Consider the following 19,569-nt stretch of genomic DNA (forward strand, 5'->3'; position numbering starts at 1 on the left):
ATTTCCCTGGACAGTTAATTGATATCAGGTAATTTATCACAGAGACCTTGTTATATGCCAACTGGGTCCCCTAAGCCGTCAGTGTCTGTGCCCCAGAAACAAGACTGGCAAGTTAATAATGGAGCCTTTGTCACACTGCCCCCTGCTGGCGGCGGTGGCAAATGACCGGGAGTTGAGGTGGGCAGTGCTGGGCAGAGAGGATGCTCTCCTAGGGCCGTGGGGATGGAGTGTCCTGACAGATCCGAGGGCCAGGGCCCCCCTAGAAGGTCCCCTCCCCTTAGCTTCCCCCATCAGGTGACAGGGCTACCTGTCCACTGAGGAACCCCCTCCGAGGTGAGCGGGGGGCTAATTCCACTCCCTGGCTTCAGGCTGGGCACATAACCCTCTGCCCCCCCGCCAGCCACAGCAGTGAAGCCAAGCAGTGATCAAGGTCAAGCCAGACCGGCCAGCACCAGGGGACATGATTCTGGGCTCCGCTGGAGCCTTTGGGATAGAAGGGCGCGCCTGTGGGAGCCACTGCTGCCCCCCACCAGCCCCCAGAGGGGAGGGAGCCCCGCAGCGTGTGGCCAGGCTGTGCACAGGCAGCTCTGCCCGGGGCAGGGTGGGGGCAGCTAACAACCCTGCTTTCACCCGAGGTGGTTTAAGTTGTTTCTGCCACTTGTAACCCAGAGAGTCCTTGGCCCCACAGTCCCCAGGCTCCCCCCAGGACTCCAGCCTGTCTGTAGAGCGGGGGGATGGGGGATCTGCTCACGGGAGCTGGGGGCGCTCGCTCGGGCAGCACGTGGAACCCACAGAACGGCCGAGGTCAGCAGGGCCCCCGCACGCGGAGGGCGCGCAGATGCACAGGGCGCGCCGTCTGTTTGCACAAATTGCGGTGCTAGGAGGTCTGGGGCGGCTGCCGGCGGGAATTCAATAACCTGCGTAATTGGGATTTTTAAAAACTTGAGAGCTGAGCCAACAGTGACAACAGGACCAAGGACGACTTCTGCGCCTGGAGGGTCGCCTAGGCCACCGCACACCTGCGGCCGGGACGGGGATGCAGCGTGTGGTCCCAGTGCCAGAGGAAAACACAGCTTGCCCCGTATTGTAAAAATAGAATAACAAATGAAAAAAAAAAACCTGCGGAGGAGCACCCGGGCAGGGAGGCAGCCGGGCGCAGGGCACGAGATCCGCACAGAGGGCCGGCCAGGGCAGAGGGAGGGGATCTCGAGGGTGACCCAGCGGCTGCCCGGAAGGGGGGCGAAGCTACAGCCCAGGCGCCCCAGTGTCTCGGGCCGGCCCAGCGGACACCTGGCACCGGCTTCAGCACCGGCTTCAGCACCATGGACGGCGCCAGCCTCACAGGGCAGCAGGGGGCCACCGCGGGCCCAGGGCACAGGAGGCAGCCGTCTCCCAGGCCACGTGGGCTCGCCTGTCATGAGTGTGACAGCGCCGTTCGTCTCAAGGCTGTTGACAGACCCCTGGGAGTCACCATGGTGTCCTGTGGCTTAGAGACAAGGACTCCTCCGGGAGGTGAAGAAACGGCCACCTTTCCAGGCCTCCCTGCTGCGAGACAACCGGGGCCCGGCCCCTCGGGCGGGACAAGGCCGGGGCTGTAGGTGCCACCTCCGTGTCTTCAAGAAGCCACCAGACGACGGCACCACTGAAACAAGGAACAGCCCCAACAGAGGGCTGCATGGGGCCCAAGAAAGAGGGGACTCGACACAGGAGCAAGATGAGGGTGGAGAGGGCTTTGGGGATGGGTGTCCCTGGTGTCCAAGGCAGCAGAGACGGGGACGTGGGGGGGGGTGGCCCTGTGCCAGCTCTCCGCTGCTGGGTAACAAGCGACCCCAGAACGAAGACCTGCTCTCTCACGGAGCCGGAGGAGCAGGCACCGGGGGCGGGCTGGCTGGCGGTTCTGGCGCGGGGACTCCTGCGAGGTTGCAGTCGAGGTGACGGCCGGGGCTGTGGGCGCCTGCAGGCTTGACCAGGCTGGGGACATGCGGCTCCAAGGCAGCTCCGCCATGCGCTGAAGGGCAGGGGGCCTCGGTCCTTGGCATGTGGACTTCACAGAGAGCTTACGACATGGCCTGGCGTCTCTCACAGTGGACGTGAGAAAGACAGAGCGGCACCCTCGTAAACAGTCCCATATGTTCCCTGGTCTAGTGTCAGAAATGACATAACCCCCGCCTCGGGCCCACAGACCTGCGTGGTGGATGTGGCCGTGGGACCACATGCACACAGGCATGGGTCGCTGGGGCCCTCTTGGTATGTGGATGCCAGAGGTTCCAGGAACAAAATAAATTCACGGATGGCCTGATGTTTGTAACGTGACAGAAAGAGGATCCTATCTCCCGTGCGGCGTTTGGAGGATTAGTAGGTAACAGGTACGTAGACAATAGATCAACCCTAACACACCGGGCAGCTACTGAGTCCAGGAGGAACAGAAGGCTGCACGTGAGAGGGGGTGCAACTGCTTGCCACACGCCCTCCGCTGAGAGCAGCGCGTGCGGAGAAGCAATGGCGCGCACACTGAACGCGGTTCAGCCCAGGGGAGCGGGGGGTGGGCGGCAGGCGCGTGAGTGTGTGGTTGGGGCTACATGGGAGAGAACAAACTGTCAGCAGGAAGTAATTTCTAAATGTTTTTAAAAAACACCCAATGACGGCCCCGGCTGGTGTGTCTCAGTGGACTGAGCACCGGCCTGAAGACGGGAAGGTCGCTGGTTCAAATCCCAGTCCGAGCACCTGCCTGGGCTGTGGGCCAGGTCGCTCTAGGTCTGCTCGCCTGTCTCCGAGCACACCCCTCCCCCGTGAGCCCACCTCCCCAGCCCCTTCCCTATCCTTCTCCCGGTTGGGTTAGGAGGAACCAGGCAGGGGGTTCAGCCCTGTCCAGAGCAACAGCTGTGCCCTGGTCCCCTAAACTGCCCCCCGCCCCCAGTGCCTGCCATGGAGGCAGGGAGCTTTGAGAAGTTCTTCCTGCTTCCCGCAGAGGTGAAATGGGGACAGTGGGCCCTGCTCCATCATTTCCATGACACCTCGCCTAATTACCCAGCGTGCCATTCATTTGGGTGTCAGCGCCGCCGCATGCCGGTGCCTTTAATTAATAATCCAGTAAAACTCCGCGCCTGGCCCGGCCGGGCAGTGCAGCAGCGACTGAGGGCCCAGCCGGCGAGGACCCCCACTCCCACCCCCGGCAAGCGCAGGGGCCTTGCGTGGAACTGAGGGCCCCCGTCCCTTGTCCTCAGCTGTTCCCACCAGCCCACGGGGCCCCCGGTGAAGCCCTTTAGGGGTCCTGCCAGGAGGCAGAGAAACAGACTCTGAGGCGGGGTGGGCGGCGCAGCAGCAGGACTGGGCCCGAGCTGGGACGGACTCAGATCAGGGCTCTGAGAGGCCAGTGCTGTGGCCAGAGGGGCGGCCAGGGGCAGGGTCTCAGGCACAGCTCGACCGAGGCGGGGCCTGCTCCTGGGGCTGGGCCTTGGCTACTCCCAGCCCTGGGTGTCCTCGTTCCTGACTGTCCCAGGAGGGGAGGGCGGGCAGGTTGGGGTCCCTGGAGTCAGGATGACCTGCAGAAGCCAGGTGACCCCAGCCCCGGGCGGTGCGGGGACCTGGGCCCGGGGCACAGAGACCAGCAGGCTGACAAGACACTCTATTCGGAGGGACTTGAATTATTAAGTGGTTCAGGACTTATTCTTGGCCCTGGGCAGCTGCGGCCTGTGAGGACGGACATCGTCGCAGCCCTATTTTTAAGGTTCCGTGGGTAGGTGCCACCCCACTTAGGCCCCCACGTGCCCCGCACAGGGCAAGGCGGGCAACCGGGCGGGGGCGGGGGACGGGAGGGCAGGGCGTGCAGCCAGGACGCCTGCCCCCCCCCCAGCCTGTCCTCGCTGCTCTCCGCTTCTCCCACGCCTGTCCCGTGCCCTCGGCTAGCAGGTCCAGAGCCCCAGGGCCCCGCCCCCGGGCTTCTGCGTCCCTCGCCCCTCCCCACTTGAAACCCCAGCCTGGGTGGCCCCCGGCCCCATCTCACCTGCGGCATGACTTTGATGTGGCCGCTGTCAGGGCCACAGCAGGGACGAGGGGCTCTCCCTTGAAGCTGCGGCCCTCACTCTGCTCCCTTTAGGGCCCAGCCCCCTGCCCTCCCCACCGCCCACCGCCCACCGGGCGACACGCTGCCCCGCCTGTCCTCCCACGGCCCCTGGAGCCCACCCACCTGAGCCGGGCGCGGAGCGGAGGGTTCGGGGGGCCCTGGCTGGTTTTGGGGGGGCCGGGCCTGTGCCTTCGCAGGCCTGTCGGCGTCGGGAGGGTGGAGGCGGGTGAGCGCCAACCCCTGGGAGCCTCGCAGGGACCCTGCCTTCCCAGCCCCCTCCGAGCCCCCTTGGGCACCTTGTTGGGGGTGGGGGGCTCCTTTGAAACCGCTCACAACCAACCAGAATGACTGAAAGAACTCGTTACTAAAACCAGGAAAGGAGGCCCGACACTGCCGCCTCTCCCCGAGGACGCAGCCGTGAACCACGCGCGCCCGCTCACAGGCAGTCTGGGCAGAGCGGGCGGGTTCCCAGGCGCCTCCGGCTGCCACCCAATGGGAGAAGCAACATCCTCACGGACCTGCAACAAGAGACCAACTCGGTCATCACGTCCCCTCCCGGCAGGACTGCGTGGGCGGGCCGCTTCCCTGGCGACTCCCCGGACACCCTCAGCAAGAGCCGGCGCTGGTCCCCGGGCTCTCCCAGAGGGCAGGGGAGGGACGCTTCCGGGCTATGGCCCGCGGCCAGCACCGCCATCGGGACAGAGCGAGGCACAGGCTTCCCAGGCCAGCGATGGGCCAGGCTCCCTTACCAACACAGGTACGGGACCCCCACAACCCTGGCAGACTGGACTCACAGGACAGTGACCAAGTGCGCCTTCGTTCCAAAACACCAGAGCGGCTTGACACATGACCATCCGCCGCTGTAACGTGCAGAACAGATGAAGGACAATGGCCATTTCCACAGACGAGGAAAGAGCACTCGGCCCAGCAGCCTCCTTCGTGACAAAGACTCGGCAAAGCAGGAGGAGAGGGAACGCGCCCGCCCGCGGGGGGTGTCTGTAAACAGTCCGCAGCTGCCCCCACACTCGGGGAGAAGGAACCGCTCGGCTGGCCCGCCCTCCGCCCTGTGCTGCGCTGGACCTTGCCCTCCTGGCCACTGGGAAAGGCCGGGGCACCCACGGCACCCGGGTCGGGAGGAAGAGGCAGAATGGACTCTCTTCCCAGGTGATACAGTCTTAGCATTGAAAACCCTAGAGAACATGCACAATTAGGGCTGATAAATGAGTACAGCAAAATTCAGGGTACAAGATACAAAAATCAGTTGTATTTCAACACAGTAGCAATGAACAATCCAAAAATTCAATTAGTAACACAATTTCACTTACAATAGCGTCAGAAAGAATAAAACGTACAAAAATAAATTTAACCAAGGGCAGTGTAAGACTTGTACACTGAAAACTATGAAGCCACACTAAAAGAAATGGAGGGAGAGCTAAATAAAACCCACTGTGGCTGTGGCTGGAAGACTTGACATCGCTGTCGACAGCCACGCCCCCCAAACCCTGATCAACCCCCCACCGCCTTCTCTGTGGAGCCCGCACCCTGCTGCCGGCGTCCGCGTGCTACTGCACAGAGCCCAGTGGCCACACGCAAAGTGAGCTCAGGGTGGGCCAACCCGTGACACTCTGAGACGGAAGCAGGAGGAAATCTACATGACCCAGATTAGCAAGTTTCTTCAGTGAATCCTGAAGCACAAGCAGCAAATGAAAGGTACATTGAACTTCATCAAATTCAAAAAGTTCCATGCACCTAAAAACACTATCAAGATGAAAAGACAGCCCACAGAGCGGGAAGCATCTTTATAAATTATAGGACCAACGGGGGTCTGGTATCAGAACACAGAGCTTCACGGCTCAACAAGACAACTCCAGTTTAAAAGGGAGATGGAGTTGAACAGACATTCGCTCAAGATGCGCACACAGCCAGCAGGCACAGGAAAGGGGCTCGGCCTCGTTAGTGGCTGGGGAAGCGCGGGTCACAAGCGTGATGAGGACTTCGCCCACTCGGGTGGTCCAGACCAAGGATGGGGGCAGCAGCCATTGCGCACGACGCAGAGAGCCCGGCGTGCTGCGCGTGGCCGGCTGCGCTGCGAAGGGCGGCTGCTGTGTGGAAGGCGGCCGGTCCGCAGTCACCCGGCCACCGAGAGCCAGAAACCCCACTTCTGGGTATGTACCCGAGAACCGCACACACACGTTCGCCCCGACACGTGTGCACCAACGATGGACGGCAGCCACTCCGCCCCTAACAGCCCCGAAGAGGACCTCCACAAATGCCCACCCGCACGGCGGATGGATCAAGACGCGGCATGTCCATGTAATGGCTTTACTCCTCGGCCGCAGACAACGAAGCACCGCCTCGTGACGCAGCACAGACCGTGCTGAGGGCCGAGGCCGGACCCGAAGGCTGTGCACGGTGTGACTCCGTTCACGTGAGACTCCCAGAATAGGCACGTCCAGGGACAGAGGGCCATCAGCGGCTGCCAGGGGCTGGTGGGCGGCACGTGGAGGGCAGCGGCCACGGGGGACGGGCCGCACCGCCCTCGTCCTGGAGGAGTTCTGGGCCGCAGCCCTGGGGGCCGCACGCGGTCCTCAACTGCCCCTCAACTGCTTGCCCAGAAACCGATGCGTTTCTGACAGTCGTGCTTATGGGACTTTAATCTCAAAAAAAAAAAAAAAAAAAAAGGAAAACCCTACTCAGGTGAGGGGCCTGTCAATGCACCCGCAGATGCTGGCTTCGCTCCGCACTGCGGGGGACGGGGCAGAGGGGGCAGGGGGCGGGGGCAGGGGCCCTGCGGGAGAGAACCTGCGGTGGTTCGCATCACCACCCGCGCTGGGGCGGGCGGGGGGGGCGCAAAGCACCCTCTGGGCCTGCGTTCAGGGGGCTGGGGCAGCGTGAGGGGCTCGGTCAGCGACAGGACTTGACCTTCTGCTTTTTTCCTTCTCGTCGGCAGTCAGCATGGCCTTGCACTCCGGCGGCCACCAGCCCCGGCCTCTGCGGGCCTTCTCCAGGCGCTGTCCCCTCCCTTGTCGAGAGCTGACTACCAGGCTCCGTGCCCACCGCCCCACACAGGGCACACTGTCTGGGCGCCAGGCTCCCAGCTTTGCGGAGGCCAGTTGCTAGCAGGCAGTGCTGCCCAGCCAGCTGTGCCCCCGAATCCCCCACCCCACCTGGTCCGGAGGGGCCGTCGGCAGGGGGCCTGGAAGAGGGTGGGTGGGCAGTGGGCCCGCAGCACCAGGCGAGGAGGGCCCAGGACTTTGCTGGGGGCAGGCCGGGCAGCCAGGGGCCCCGCCAGACAGTGGCCGCCTCAACCTGGACCTTCCCGGGTCCGGGGAGAAGCAGCTCAGTGTGGCTATGGGAGGGACTGGTTTAAAAATGGGGGCGGGAGGGGACAAAATCAGGAACAGTCAGCGGCACACGCACGAAGGTGTCTGTGCTCTGGTGGCCGCGGCTCACACTGGTGCTTTCAGGAAAGCAAACGCTGCTCCTGCCGGGGGCCCTGAACCCCCTCCGGCGGCTCTCGGGGCTGTGCGGTGGATGCGCCTCCTCCTGAGTGCGCTCCAGGCCCCCCGGGCCCCAGGCCTGCAGCGGGGGCAGCGCCCAGCCGCCGGGGTCCTCAGAGCCCGACCCCATCACCTGCGGAGGGAGCCGTCCCCACGGAGGAGCCGCAGGGCCAGCCACTCTCCTGCGGCGGGGGCAGGTGGTAGGGCCGAGTCTTCAGGGCGTCCTGTTCGCCCCCCAGCCCTCACCCTACTGCTCCTGGGGGCCTGGGCCAGGGGCTTTCCGGTGTGTCCTGGGGTCTGGGCCGGGGGCCTCGGGGCGCCTGCCCTCACCTGTGGGCTCTCCAGGGCCTTGCTCAGGGCACACCTTTGGCCTCTGCGCCTTCTGGCTCCAGCTGGTAATGACATCAAGAAGGGGCAGCGTCACACCCCAGAGCCCGAGGTCCCCTCACTCACCAGGTGGTCCCTGGAGGCTGCCGCTGACCTGGGTCCTGAGGCCCGGCTGGACTGCCCACCCCTGGGAGGGCACGGGGGTTCCAGCTGCACCTGCCCCCATCCCCCATGCAGCTCGGCCAGGCCCAGGACAGCCTGAGAGGGAGAGGCACACCAGGGACGTGCCTCCGGGACCACAGGCAGGGCCGAGGCTGCCGTGGTGGCTGAGCTGTCTGTTGGCCGGCTCTCCCCACCGCCCCCTCCCCCAAGAGCCCAGCGGGACAAGAACGACCGTGCCTGCCACACAGACAAGGGCACGTAGAAGATGCAGCTGGTTGTGCAGCTGGGATGTGAGCCGGCCCGTCAGCCCCGGTGGGAGGTGGGCCAGGGGCTCTGGGGGTTTCTGGACACAGCATCCATCCAGGCCCCGAGCATCCTGCCGGTACAACTCTCCCCTCCCTTCAGGACGCTGCACCCTGCCTGGCCGAGGGCTCCCAACCCGCAGCTCGGCCGCCCCTGCACTCACCTCCCCGGCCGGGGCACGGGGGCCCCAGGGCCTCCTAGGCTCCTGCGTATGTGGTCTCGGGAGCGGATGTCAGCCTGAGGAGGGGTGGCTCGAGTGAGGGGTGCTGGCTGAGGTCCCGCACTGGCCTCTGGACAAGCCCTCCCCCCGCCTAGCTCCCTGCTGGGAAAGCCCAGGGAGGCCGCCACGCACCGCAGGCCCGGCCTTGGGGACAGGACGAAGCAGCCCCAGGGGCACGCAGATGCAGCCTGGGCCTGCGAGCCGCCTCCGGAGGGCCCCCCGGCCCACTCAGCTGTCCTCACTCTCTGTTCCGTGTCTGTCTTCCGGCCGGGGTCAGCCACAACCTGTCCCCGGGGAAGCGCGGAGTTCTGCCAAGATCCCGCAGTGGGACCTCCCAGGGCCTTGCTGCCGGGCTCGCCCGCCTGCCGACCACCCCCCCGGGCAGGGCCACCGGACATACCACCCCCCCAGCAGCCCTGCCGCAGGGAGCGGGCAGCCGCACCCTCCCCTCAGCCTGGCGCAGCGCCCCACGGGCGCGTGGGCAGAGGACCCGCAGCGTCTCCCAGGAAGCAGTCAGGAGACCCAGGCAGAAAACAGACAAAGCAACAGACAGGGCAGCCAGATGGGGCCCACCCCGCCGGCAGAGGTGACAGGGCGGCGGCTCTCCTCCCCGGGGCTGCAGGCCAGGGTCTCGGCGGGCCTTCCCCAGGGCCGGCCCCACGGCCCTACCCGCCCCGGAGGTGCCTAAGGCGCTTTAGAGGCCGCCCCACAAGGACAGGGTCACTGTCCTCCCCAGGGAAGCGAGGCCCAGAGGGGACAGGCACCTGCCCCTGAACCAGCACCAGCAAGCCCCAGGCGCTGAGGGCTTCCTCCCCCAAGGCCGCACACGCTGGGAATGGAGGAGGAAAGCCCCCTGGAGCCAGGACATACCGCAGGCTCGGGAACCCCCACACCCTGGACCCGGGGTGGGGAGAGTGTGGATAGATAGGGCGGGTCCCGAGAAGGCAGCCTGGAGGTCCAGGCCTCAGCCGGGGCTGAGCCACCTGCGTGCGGGCTCTGGTGCCACCTAGAGGCCGCCCTGCACACCAGCAGCCAGGAAGACCCGAGGCCCCGAGGAAGGTCACAGCCATGGTCAGCAGGGTGATAGGGTTCAAGGGGGCTGGGCAGGCAGGATTGGGGCCCTGGCAGTGGCCACCCACCTGGCGCACGGGCTCCGGAATGCGGAACCGGCAGCAGCTGCGAGTCAGGCGCACGGCCGCCTCCAGGCTCATCCTGTGCCCCACGGAGACGTACAGGGGCTTGGTGCTCTGGTCGTGGCTCCTCAGGGCCTGGGACGAGGAAGGGGAGGTCAGGGCGCTGGGGGGCAGGCTCTGTGGCCCAGAGGGCCGACCGCTGGTCCTGACTGGCAGGAGGAAGCTCGTGGAGGAGGAGCGGGGCACATGTAGCACCCTTGGGGCACGTTCCTGCTGCTGGTCCTGGAGGCGGGGTGGGGCGCCAGGGGCACGGCAGCCCCCGACGCAACCCGAGGTGGGGAAGAAGTGAGGGCACAGGGCACACCCCCGACAGGCGGAGCGGGGAAGGCGGGCAGTGTGGCTGGGCTGTGGGGTGCGAGCGTACCACATGGGTGCTGACCTAGGGCCCTGCTGGGCCGCGGCTGAGGGGTCTGCATGGGCAGGACACAGGCCCCTGCCACTCACCATACCCAAGACGCTCCCGGAGCCTCCCGTCAGAGGAAAGGCATCTCCCCCGGCCCGCAGGAGGCGGATCTGGAAGACAGGCAACGCTGGGGTGCCATCCTGCCTCGGCGAGGCCGGCTCATATCTAAAGCCCAAGCAGTGCTGGGCCTAACGAGGGAGGGTCCGGTCCTGCGTGCAGGCCACGGCCCAGGCAGGTGATGCGTAGGCACCCCCACAGCACCACCGCGCCGCGGCGAGGCCCTCCGTCACTGCTGGGCTCTCTCCTCCCCATGTGGTGCAGAGGGCGGGGCGCAGCCTGGCAGGCCTGAAGGGTGGAGGCCCTGCTCCTCCTCGGGGGCCGGCCGGAACCCACCCCCACCCCCGCCACGCACTTCCTGCTGCTTTCTCTTTGCTAGGAATCTTTTGCCAGGCACTTTTGGCTCAACAGACTCTTTTGGGGTGGAGTGGGGAATGGCCCGCTTGAGGGGACCCGAGGCTCCCGTGCACCGCTCCGTGCAGACGCAGGGCTGCCCGGGGCAACGAGGCAGACGTGCCCGCTGCTCTCCGGGTCTGCTGCTGGGGGCGCGGGGGCGGCGCCAGCTTCATCTGCAGGGCGCGTCCTGCTCCCAGTGCCAGCACAGGGGCCGGGGGTCACGAGAGCAGGGCCTGGGCTCCCAGAATGTCCCAGTCATGCCCCCACATGGGGACGCCTCAGGGGCAGGGAGGCCAGGCAAGGAGCTCACCGCCCGCAGGGCACACGCAGGGCGCAGAGGGCAGTGGGTCTTCCAGACTCTGGGCCAGGAGTCCAGGATGGGGACACGCTGGCAGGCAGCCGGCAGGCGCGCGCTGCCCCGGAGCAGGGCGGCCTCCGTGTCCCCGGGCCAGGTGCGCCCAGGCCTGCCCCTCACCTTGGCCTTGTGCAGGGCGTCGTTCTCCAGCCCGTCCACCTGCAGCAGTTTCTTGGCCACCCCGACGCAGGGCAGGTCTGTGAGGACGCCGAGGTGGCAGGCCACCCCGAAGCCTGTGGGCGGAGGGGCGGGGGCGGGCAGGCAGTGAGCCACGCAGTCCGGGGCGGCGTGGGTTTGGGGGACGACCCAGAGCCTCACTGAGCTTCCCCGAGTGGAGGGAGTCCTGTCACAGGCGGAGGGCCATGGAGCCAGGGCCCTGAGCCCCACCTGACCTGGGACGTGGCCCCCGCCCCGATGCCACGGGCATCAGCCTGGGCAGGGGCGGCCTCCCTGCCTCGCACAGCTCAGGGGCCCCCTTGGCACGCTCACAACGCACCACATGTTTGTCTTCACTTCTGGCACCTTCCGCCCGCCTCTGCCCTTTGTGGCCACCATCAGGCCTCTGTCCCCCCGACTCACCTAACACTCTGGGGCTCCTACCAGGTGGCCAGGATGGCACTGCCGGGGTCCTGGCTCAGAGCTGGCCTACTGGTCTTGCACTGGCGACCAGGGTGGGGCATGTCCACGCCTCGGCTCTGGACCCAAGGGCTCCCAGTGCAGGGTGGCTGAACAGCCCAAGGCCACCCGCCCCTCTGGCTCCCCCTGCTCCCAGACCCCCAGGCCGCTCTCTGGGGGTGGAATGGCCCCGCCCCCTCGGAGCTCCCCTGGGCCAAGGTTCCAGCGCCCAGAGAGCAGGTCACCCGGCATCCATGCCCGTCTGTGCCCGCTGGTTTAGGGCAAGGGCCCATCAGGACACAGGGTGGGCTGCTGGCGGGACAGGCTGGCTGAACCCGGTCCCAGGACTTCTGGGAGGGGCCAGGTCCAAACTGGACACTGGGCCTGAGATGCGCCAGTGCAGGGTTCTGGGGAGGCCGTGTCGGGGGTCTTCACTGGTGGGTCCTGACAGGGCAACGAGCCCAGAAAGTTGTTGGTGCCCGGCTGGGGCGGGGCACAGGCGCCCTATGAGACGCCCCCTCCCCACAGCCCTCCAGGGCCACCTCTGGCGAGCAGGATCACCTCGGTGGTGGAGCACCCCATTTCCATCCACAAAGAGGACCTGTGAGAGCGACAGAACAGGTCGGAGTCAGCGATGCTGCGCCTTAGCCCAGGACCTGCAGGAGCAGTGGGGCCACCACTGAGGCCAGCCTCGGAGAGAGTCCGATCCCTGTCGCGGGGGCAGAGCACGCCTTCCCCAGGAAGCCCCCAGGCCCTTCCCCGTGCCAGTGCCGGCTCCGGCCTCCCCGCCCCGCAGAGGCCCTTCGAGGTACCTGCCTGGGGCATGAGGCCAGGCTCTTTCTCCTGCAGCCGCCGCACAGCGTCCACCAGGAAGGGCACCTCTCGGAAGGCCAGGAAGCCCGACACGTAGGGGGCCGTCAGGCTCACCATGCAGCAGTCCTCGTACACCACCTGCCACCAGGCAGCCAGGTCAACTCACCGGCGGAACACAGCCCCGGCCACCCATGTCCCTGCACACCCTCAGCCCTTCACCCGCCAGCCCTTTCGGCTGCCGGCCCCCTCTCCGCCTGCCCGGCCCAATGCGCGTGCCGCCCCGCCTCGCCTATCCGGGAGGAAGGTCTGACTGCGTGGTGACATGATCACACACACTTGCGTTATGGGACGTCAGGTCTGCTGGCGGCAGGGAGATGGAGAAGAGACCCCCAGGGCCATCCTGGAGGCTGGACCCCAGGGAAGGCTCTGCCTGTTGCCCACAGGAAGAGTGACTATGAGAAGGGGCAGCCTGGACACAGACCAGAGGACTGACTCCGGCAATATTTAGGAGGCAGAAAAAGTGGAGGTGGTGTAACTGGAAGCGAAGGGTCTAGGGAAGACGGAGATTCCCAGCTTGGACAAGTTGGGACGGTTCACTGCTGGTCACTAAGGTAGGAGCCCAGATGTCTCCTTTATTCCCAGACTCTCCAGTCTAGTATGAAATCCTACAGAAGCCCTCGATCCCTGTCTCGAAGCCCCGCCTCCCTCACTAAAGCACACGGAGCAAGCGGGGCTGCTCCTGACCGGGGTCCTCCCGTCCCCCGTCCCCGCTCCGGGATACCTCGAGCTCAGGGTAGCTGAGCACCACCAGAGAGGCGCAGGCTCGGACACTGTCACCCTTCACAAATGACACATCCACGCCCCCGACCCTGTGCAGGCCGGAGAAGGCGGGATCCCGCTGCCACGCCTCCGTGTCTCGATCCACGACGCGGGCTTTGAGCAGGTCTTGCTCCCTGGGGACAGACACACGTCCCGCGGGCCGCCCGGTCCGGCCGCCCGCACGCCCAAGTCTGAGGGTCTGGGGCTCCTTTGCGTCTCCCCGCCCCGTCCCCCGGAAGCCCAGCCCCTCCCCGGGGACCCCAGACGCGCGGGGAACGAGCGCCGCCACCCCCGCCTACTACAACTCCCGAAGGCCCTTTCGCCCGCGCGCCGGAAGCGGGACCGGACCCCACTGCCCCAAAGCCGAGGGCTCCGAGGTGGGAGGGGCCGCAGGGAGCCGCGTCTCTCCAGCCCCGGGGTCTTGGTTGTTTCCCGGCCCCATTACCGTTTCCAGAGCGACAGGGTTTCCTCGGGTGGCCTCCCAGCAGCGTCCTGGGCCATGGCGCGGCCGCAGCACCCCTTCCGGCATCGTCACTTCCGGGAGCGGTGCGCGCAAGCGCCAGGCCGCGACGGTTGCCGTGACGACGCTCCGCGCCGACTCCTCCCGCACGCCCTCGAGCAGACAGGAGCCGACCTGGGCGTGCGGCCGCGGAGAGAGGCAGGCTGCGCGGCTCGGGCGCCCCTGGCGGGCGGCACGTCACACGGACCGAGACCCACAGGAGAAACGCGCGCTGTGAGGGGTTTTCACGTGGCCACGGAGCCGGCACCAGAGAGCGCTGACCCGAAGTGGCCGAAGCAGAAAACTATACAGGAACAGTGGACCTGAGGGGAATTGGCAAGACAGGCGGACGGAGAAGCTGCGGAGTTCGCCCGGAGCGCCTCACGGGGAGAGGCAGCCGCCGCCTCCCCTTTTAGGCTGCTTTCCCACACTGCGCCAGCTTGATAGTCAGGGGGCCCGGGTGCCACGACGCGAGGCAACGCGCTCCCAGCCGCGTCGCAGGGCGCCTGCCATTCGCGTGGCACCTCGCCTTCAGCCCCAGGCAGGGCAGAGCCCTCCGCGGAGCCGGGCCCCCAGCGCTCGCCGGCGGCGGCTGCGTCCGGCGCGCAGGGAGCCTCGCCCGCCGGACGGCTCACGCCGCCTCGGGGGCGTGGGCTCTTTCCCAGAGCCCATCGGAACGAGTGCGGCTCGACGCTCTCTGCGTGCCCGGCGTTGTGCTGGACGCTGGGGCTACGGCGTCCTCACGGGGTGTGAGCGCCGCAGCGGGACCGACGCGGGAGCCCGCTGGCTGGGGACGGCCTCCCGGAGGGGCTGCGCACGCTCGTTGGAGGGGAGGCCTGGAGGGGGCGTGGGAGAGAGCTCGTCAGGCCCGGCGGACGGCGTGTTGGAGGTGCTGCGGTGGGAGCGAGGTTGGCGGCCGCGGGGCGCTGACAGGCGGCCGGCGGACGGGCGCGCGGCCCGCCGAAGGGCAGCGATGTGCCCCTAGGAGAATCCGGAGAAGCACACGGGCAGGAAGGCGGCCTGACTATGGCTCTCAAGAGGGAACTCGACCTCGAGGTTGGGGAAAGGCTTCACGTAGCATCCGGCGACCGGCAGGGCCTGGAGTTGTCAGCAGGGCGAGGAGGCGAGTGCCACGTTCCTGGCCCCCGCGGCCCGCCCGGCACTGTGCTCAGCTATTTCCCCACGCCGGCTTGTTTCTCGCCACAGCACTGAGAAGTACTTTACAGGAGGGGAAACAGGTTACAGGGGTGACGTGGCTCGCCCGAGGTCACAGAGCCGGCCCCTGGGAGCGCCCCGGTTTACGCCGGCGTCCGTCCGTCCGCGCTGCGCTTGCGCCGGCTTTGTCCGGGTAGAGAGCTTGGAGGCTTGGTCGCGGGAGGCGAAGTCGGGGGTCCTGAGCAGGTAGCTGTGCTGGGGTTGACTGAGGGTGTGTTGTGTTCAGGGGACAGGGAGTGGTCATGCGGTGGCGACCCTCTGGGATGCGAGCACCCCCAGTAAGTTTCGGTGTGAGGGAAGCGGCAGGGTGGAAGGCAGGACTCTGTAGGCCATGGACACAGGGGGGGCTTGCGTGGGCCCCGGCCCCGCCCCCCAACTTCCCTCGCCTGCTTCTGGGAATATCCCAGGGGCAGCCCGTCGGGCAATCTGGGGAGTGAATTTTGTCAGCTTTCGCTCTCCCCTGTTGCTTGCTTTTCCAGTTGGAACTGGATTAACGCGCAGAAGGCAGTGTAGAGGTCAGTCACGGCTGGGAGGGGTTGTCCTTCAGCGCAAGGCCTCAGGATCTCCTCGCGGCCCCCAGGGCACCCAGGGCAGGGGTGCGGGGGGCCCGGCCCGCAGTGTGCTTTACCAGCCTGGCCATTTCCTCACCGTTTTCACTGCATGTTGGTTTCTGGGTTGGAATTGCCTACCTAGAAATAACTGAAATAGCTCATGACTGTCAGTTAACAAATGATGAAATCCTATGGCACACAAAATAAGGTAAGCTCTTTAAAAACAATTTTTTATTTACTTTTTAGAGAAACATTGATTTGTCGTCATTGGGTGACTTCTGTATGTTCTTTAACGGGATCCAACCTACAACCTTGGTCTATCGGGACAGTGCTTTAACTAACTGAGCTACCTGGCCAGGGAGGGCACTAAGGTAAGGTCTTAAAGAGGACACAGCGATCAGTTGTGAAGATGCGCAGGTAAGTTCCCAACAGCCCATGTCTGGGTCTGCCCGGGTCCAAAGCGGAATGGACTGTGCAGCTGGAGATGCCAGACCAATGCAGGAGGACAGGGACAGGACAGGTAAGCATGACGGGAAGGCCTGGGGCAGGGATGGGTGGGGGACGAAACAGAGGACAGGGCGGGCAGACAGGCCAGGCTTCCTGGGCTACTGGCCTCTCTCCTCCAAGCGGGAGTTCGAGAAAGCAGGCTGCTCCCCAGGAGGAGTCTTTTCCTATTAGAAGAAAAAATGCAGCTTCTCCCTGAAGTACTGTCCTGCCACTCATCCAGAGGTGGGCAGCCAGAGCTCACACCTACCTGTCACATTCCTCATCCTCCCGCTGGGGAACGCTCCCCCACCCCCCCCACCCTCCCCGCCGGAGGTAGCTGGCTAGGATGCTGCTCCCCCCCCCCGCCCCCGGGCAGGGGTGCACAACCACCCTCGGAGGCAGAGGCTGCCGCGTTTGGGGAGCGGCGTTAAATTCCGTGGCTCCTCGGCTCTGTGGTCACTTTGTACAGACGAAATGTTTACCCTCACGTTCTGAACCAGAGTGTACATTTCCTGTCCAGAACCTTCCATGTGATGGACACCTCCACGCCAACATTCCGCCAGCGGGCAGAGCTGTTCCCCAAAGCCAGCTGAGGGCTGACCGCCATGAATCGGCGCTGTGCCCCCACAGAGAAGGATCCTTTAGCAGCTAGACTTAAGTTTATTAAACAGGTGTGACAACTATAGTAAAAATTTTCCTTTGTCTCTGCTAAGCCACTATATTTTTGTACCAACAAGATACTAGATATTGAGTTAAGGCTTTGAAAACATAGCATACAAAACAAAACATCATAATTTAAAAACTTTCATAAAAGTGGGGATAAAATTCCCATCCCCCCCCCAAAAAAGGGTCTTCCACTCAGGCATGGGTGGCCCAGTGAGGAACCAGAGCGGCCCCTCACTCTGAGGTATCAAAGGAGTTCCAAGTGCAAGTTGAAGAGTTGAACAAGCAACCCCCCCTTCCCGTTAAATGGCAATTAAATGGGAATTGAGGACGCAGATGTCAGGGGGGGGCCTTTGCATAGTTTGGAAGGACTGAACAGTCAGATCACTGAAAGCACATAGGTTCTAGGTCAGGTGAGTGAGTGTGGGGCCCGGATCACTGGCCTCCCCTCACCACACACGACAACGAGGAAGAGCAGTAGTGACGAGGGCAGGGCCTTCTGCGTTCCCGGCCGGCGCTGAGGGCATGCCCGGGGTTCCTGGTGGGCATTTGCTGTTTGAATAGCTCTCCTCACTGGTGGACCCAATTTCAAGCTGACGGAGTCATTAATTCTCCTAGAACGCACATGAAAGACCTTTGCCTGGTTGCAAACGGCTGTTTCTCAGTGGTCGTGGGCGCCGAGGCCGAAGGGCAGGGATGAGCCCGGATGGCTCTCACCGCACCCGCGTGCTCGCGGAGAAGAGGGCCGACACTCGTGTGGGCGGGCGGCAGGAGCTCAGCGCTGGCCGGCCGCTCTCCCGTTCCTTCCTTGGAGACTTGACTGGTTTTGTGTCCTGAGTCCGTTCTTACCCCCTGGCCGAGACACAGTGCTGGCACCGGATACTCGCACACTCGGACGCGGGGGCCGTGCCTGTTCGGCATGGTGCCAGCCAGACACGCCCCGCAGAATGCCAGGGCTGTGCCTTTGGCCCAAGTCTGCACTGAGAAACTTTCATTTAGAATTTCAAAATACTAGAATTGGGAGGAAATCTGGCCATCAATCAATCCAGTTCCTTCATTTGAAAACCAGGAAACTAAGACTCTGAAGGTCTTAGACCATGAAATGTGGCAGTGGCCTGTCAGGGGGCCTGATGAGGTCGCAGTGGCCTGGCTCCAGGGCCTGTCACTCAGAGCGCCCTGGCTCGTGAGAGGGCGCAGAGCCTGGCACTCGTTTATTGTTCCTGGAAACCTAGAGACGTTTGTATAATACTCAGAATTTAAAGAAACAGAAGAAAGAAAAAAAGCCAGATTCTTTTTAAGAGTGCAGAACATATTAGAAAATATATAAAGGCAAAAATAAGTAACCCATGTTCCCTCCCTCTGACCGTGTAATAGTCTGAGGAGGAAGGGGCCCGGTGGCTAGAAATGTTCCTGGAAAGAGGCCTGAAGGCCTGAGACAGACCATTCCTATACATTCCCCTGGGATGTGAGGAGCAGCGATTTACTCAGGGGTCAACTCTCAGAGATCAGGATTCATCCCCTGATGAGAAAGAGTGGGCGCGCAGACACACCCCTGAGACAACAGTCGCAGGGACGCAGGGCAGCGGGGGCGCCCCGTGTTGGTGAGGGGTGGGGAGCCTTCTCTCCCCCAGCCTGAGTCAGAGACGGTACCAAGGAAGGGATCCTATCTCATCTGTCGACCCCGTTTCAGCTCCACTGCCATTTTCCACACAGAGACACAGTTGGAGAGCAGTATCTCTTCTGGGAACTGAGCCTCCATTTCAGGCAGAATGTCGCTGTCTTTAGCTTCCATGTAAGTTACTAGAGTTTCCTTCAGGCTGAAAAACCAAGGAACAGGAGACGGCATTTTGAACAGTCGGCAAGAGAAACTGCAGACACCCATCAGCGGTCACCTTTATAAGCCATCCGTAGACCTGAGCGCTGCTGAGACCAGAGGTGCTGAGAGTCAGCTCTAGGCCTTCTGCAATGGGGTGAGTGGGCAGGGACTGGCATCTTGGCTGCAAGGAGATGGTACACACCTGCCGCTGCCCACGTGCAGCATACATACTGCAGGACGGTGCTGGTCTTGCTGCGGGGCCCGCAGACCACTCTAAGCCCTCTAGTAACGAGATCAGCTATATAGAAACAAAGCCTGCCCTTCCAGAGCAAAAGCTGCTCCATTTCCTATGAACAAATGTTCTAAGTCTCTAGGAATGGGGTCTTTTTCTCACACCAAAAGTCCAGAGTGGCAAAGACTTGTTTAAATAAACCAAAGATAGCCCTGGCTTGGTGTTGCTCAGTGGATGCAACGCCAGCCTGCAAACCGAAAGGTCGCTGGTATGATTCCCGGTTGGGGCAGATGCCTGGGTTGCAGGCCAGGTCCCCAGTTGGGGGTGTGTGAAACACAGCTGATCGATTTATCTCCCTCACACATGATGTTTCTCTCCCCCTTTCTCCCATCCTTCCCCTCTAGGAGCAAAAATATAAAACCTTATAAAAAACCCCAAAGACATAAATGTATACAGATGTAAGCCACCCAGTCTGACGGAGGACGGCGGCGGCCGTGTGGCTGACTGGAGAGGGAACTGGCAGCCGACTTATATCTAGAAAACCAGCAAAGTGAAACCCCTACTTCAGACCACACATAAAGATGAACTTGTTAACCAAACAAACATACCACATTAAACTCTAGAAGCACAAGAAGAAACATGGTAGACTACTTCATAACCTAGATCTATGTTCCTACAGAGGCTTTATAGAAAAAAATCGTCAGGTTTGGCTTTGTAAAATTCAACACCAAGATAGAGCATTTTTTAACATAACAGATGAAAAAATCTTTTAAGATCAAGGAAAACACAAACAGTCCTCTGCTCAAAAAAAAAAAAAGCGTCAAGAGGTAATTCGGAGGAAGACATACAAATGGCTGATAAACAGAAAATTATTTCAGCCT

General features: G+C 63.5%; 2 protein-coding genes across 3 annotated transcripts in view; both read right to left on the reverse strand.

Moving 5' to 3' along the window:
* Nucleotides 1–7,760: 7,760 nt before the first annotated feature.
* Nucleotides 7,761–13,727, reverse strand: ENDOV (endonuclease V). Of its 2 annotated transcripts, XM_054592914.1 has the most exons (9): nt 13,672–13,727; nt 13,189–13,360; nt 12,411–12,545; nt 12,156–12,195; nt 11,100–11,212; nt 10,213–10,281; nt 9,715–9,843; nt 8,519–8,592; nt 7,761–7,949 (listed from the first exon to the last, which is right to left on the reverse strand). In XM_054592914.1, the coding sequence occupies exons 1-9, from the start codon at nt 13,725–13,727 to the stop codon at nt 7,811–7,813; spliced, it is 927 nt and encodes a 308-aa protein (XP_054448889.1). In that variant the 3' UTR covers nt 7,761–7,810. The 2 variants fall into 2 exon arrangements, with proteins under 2 accessions (XP_054448889.1, XP_054448890.1); XM_054592915.1 differs by lacking the exon at nt 12,411–12,545.
* Nucleotides 13,728–16,618: 2,891 nt separating this feature from the next.
* RNF213 (ring finger protein 213) overlaps nt 16,619–19,569 on the reverse strand; it is an 87,292-nt gene continuing 84,341 nt past the window's right edge. Inside the window, exon 67 of the mRNA XM_054593078.1 lies at nt 16,619–18,457. Coding sequence (XP_054449053.1) covers nt 18,304–18,457 — 154 coding nt within the window. The 3' untranslated portion in view covers nt 16,619–18,303. The remainder of the gene's footprint in view (nt 18,458–19,569) is intronic.

Source organism: Pteronotus mesoamericanus, unplaced genomic scaffold (assembly GCF_021234165.1).
Source record: "Pteronotus mesoamericanus isolate MK-2021 breed Mesoamerican mustached bat unplaced genomic scaffold, CSHL_Meso_final scaffold_408, whole genome shotgun sequence".
NCBI classification, from domain to species: domain Eukaryota; kingdom Metazoa; phylum Chordata; class Mammalia; order Chiroptera; family Mormoopidae; genus Pteronotus; species Pteronotus mesoamericanus.

What these genes read in the sequence shown, in the direction of transcription:
- ENDOV (XM_054592914.1), bottom strand. Translation starts at nt 13,727, where the DNA reads ATGGCCCAGGACGCTGCTGGGAGGCCACCCGAGGAAACCCTGTCGCTC. An exon ending in AGCCTGGCCTCATGCCCCAG is followed by an intron (nt 12,196 to 12,410) that starts GCAGGTACCTCG and finishes TCGCTCTCACAG; the next exon opens with GTCCTCTTTGTGGATGGAAA. An exon ending in TGGGGTGCTCCACCACCGAG is followed by an intron (nt 11,213 to 12,155) that starts GTGATCCTGCTC and finishes CTCCGCCCACAG; the next exon opens with GCTTCGGGGTGGCCTGCCAC.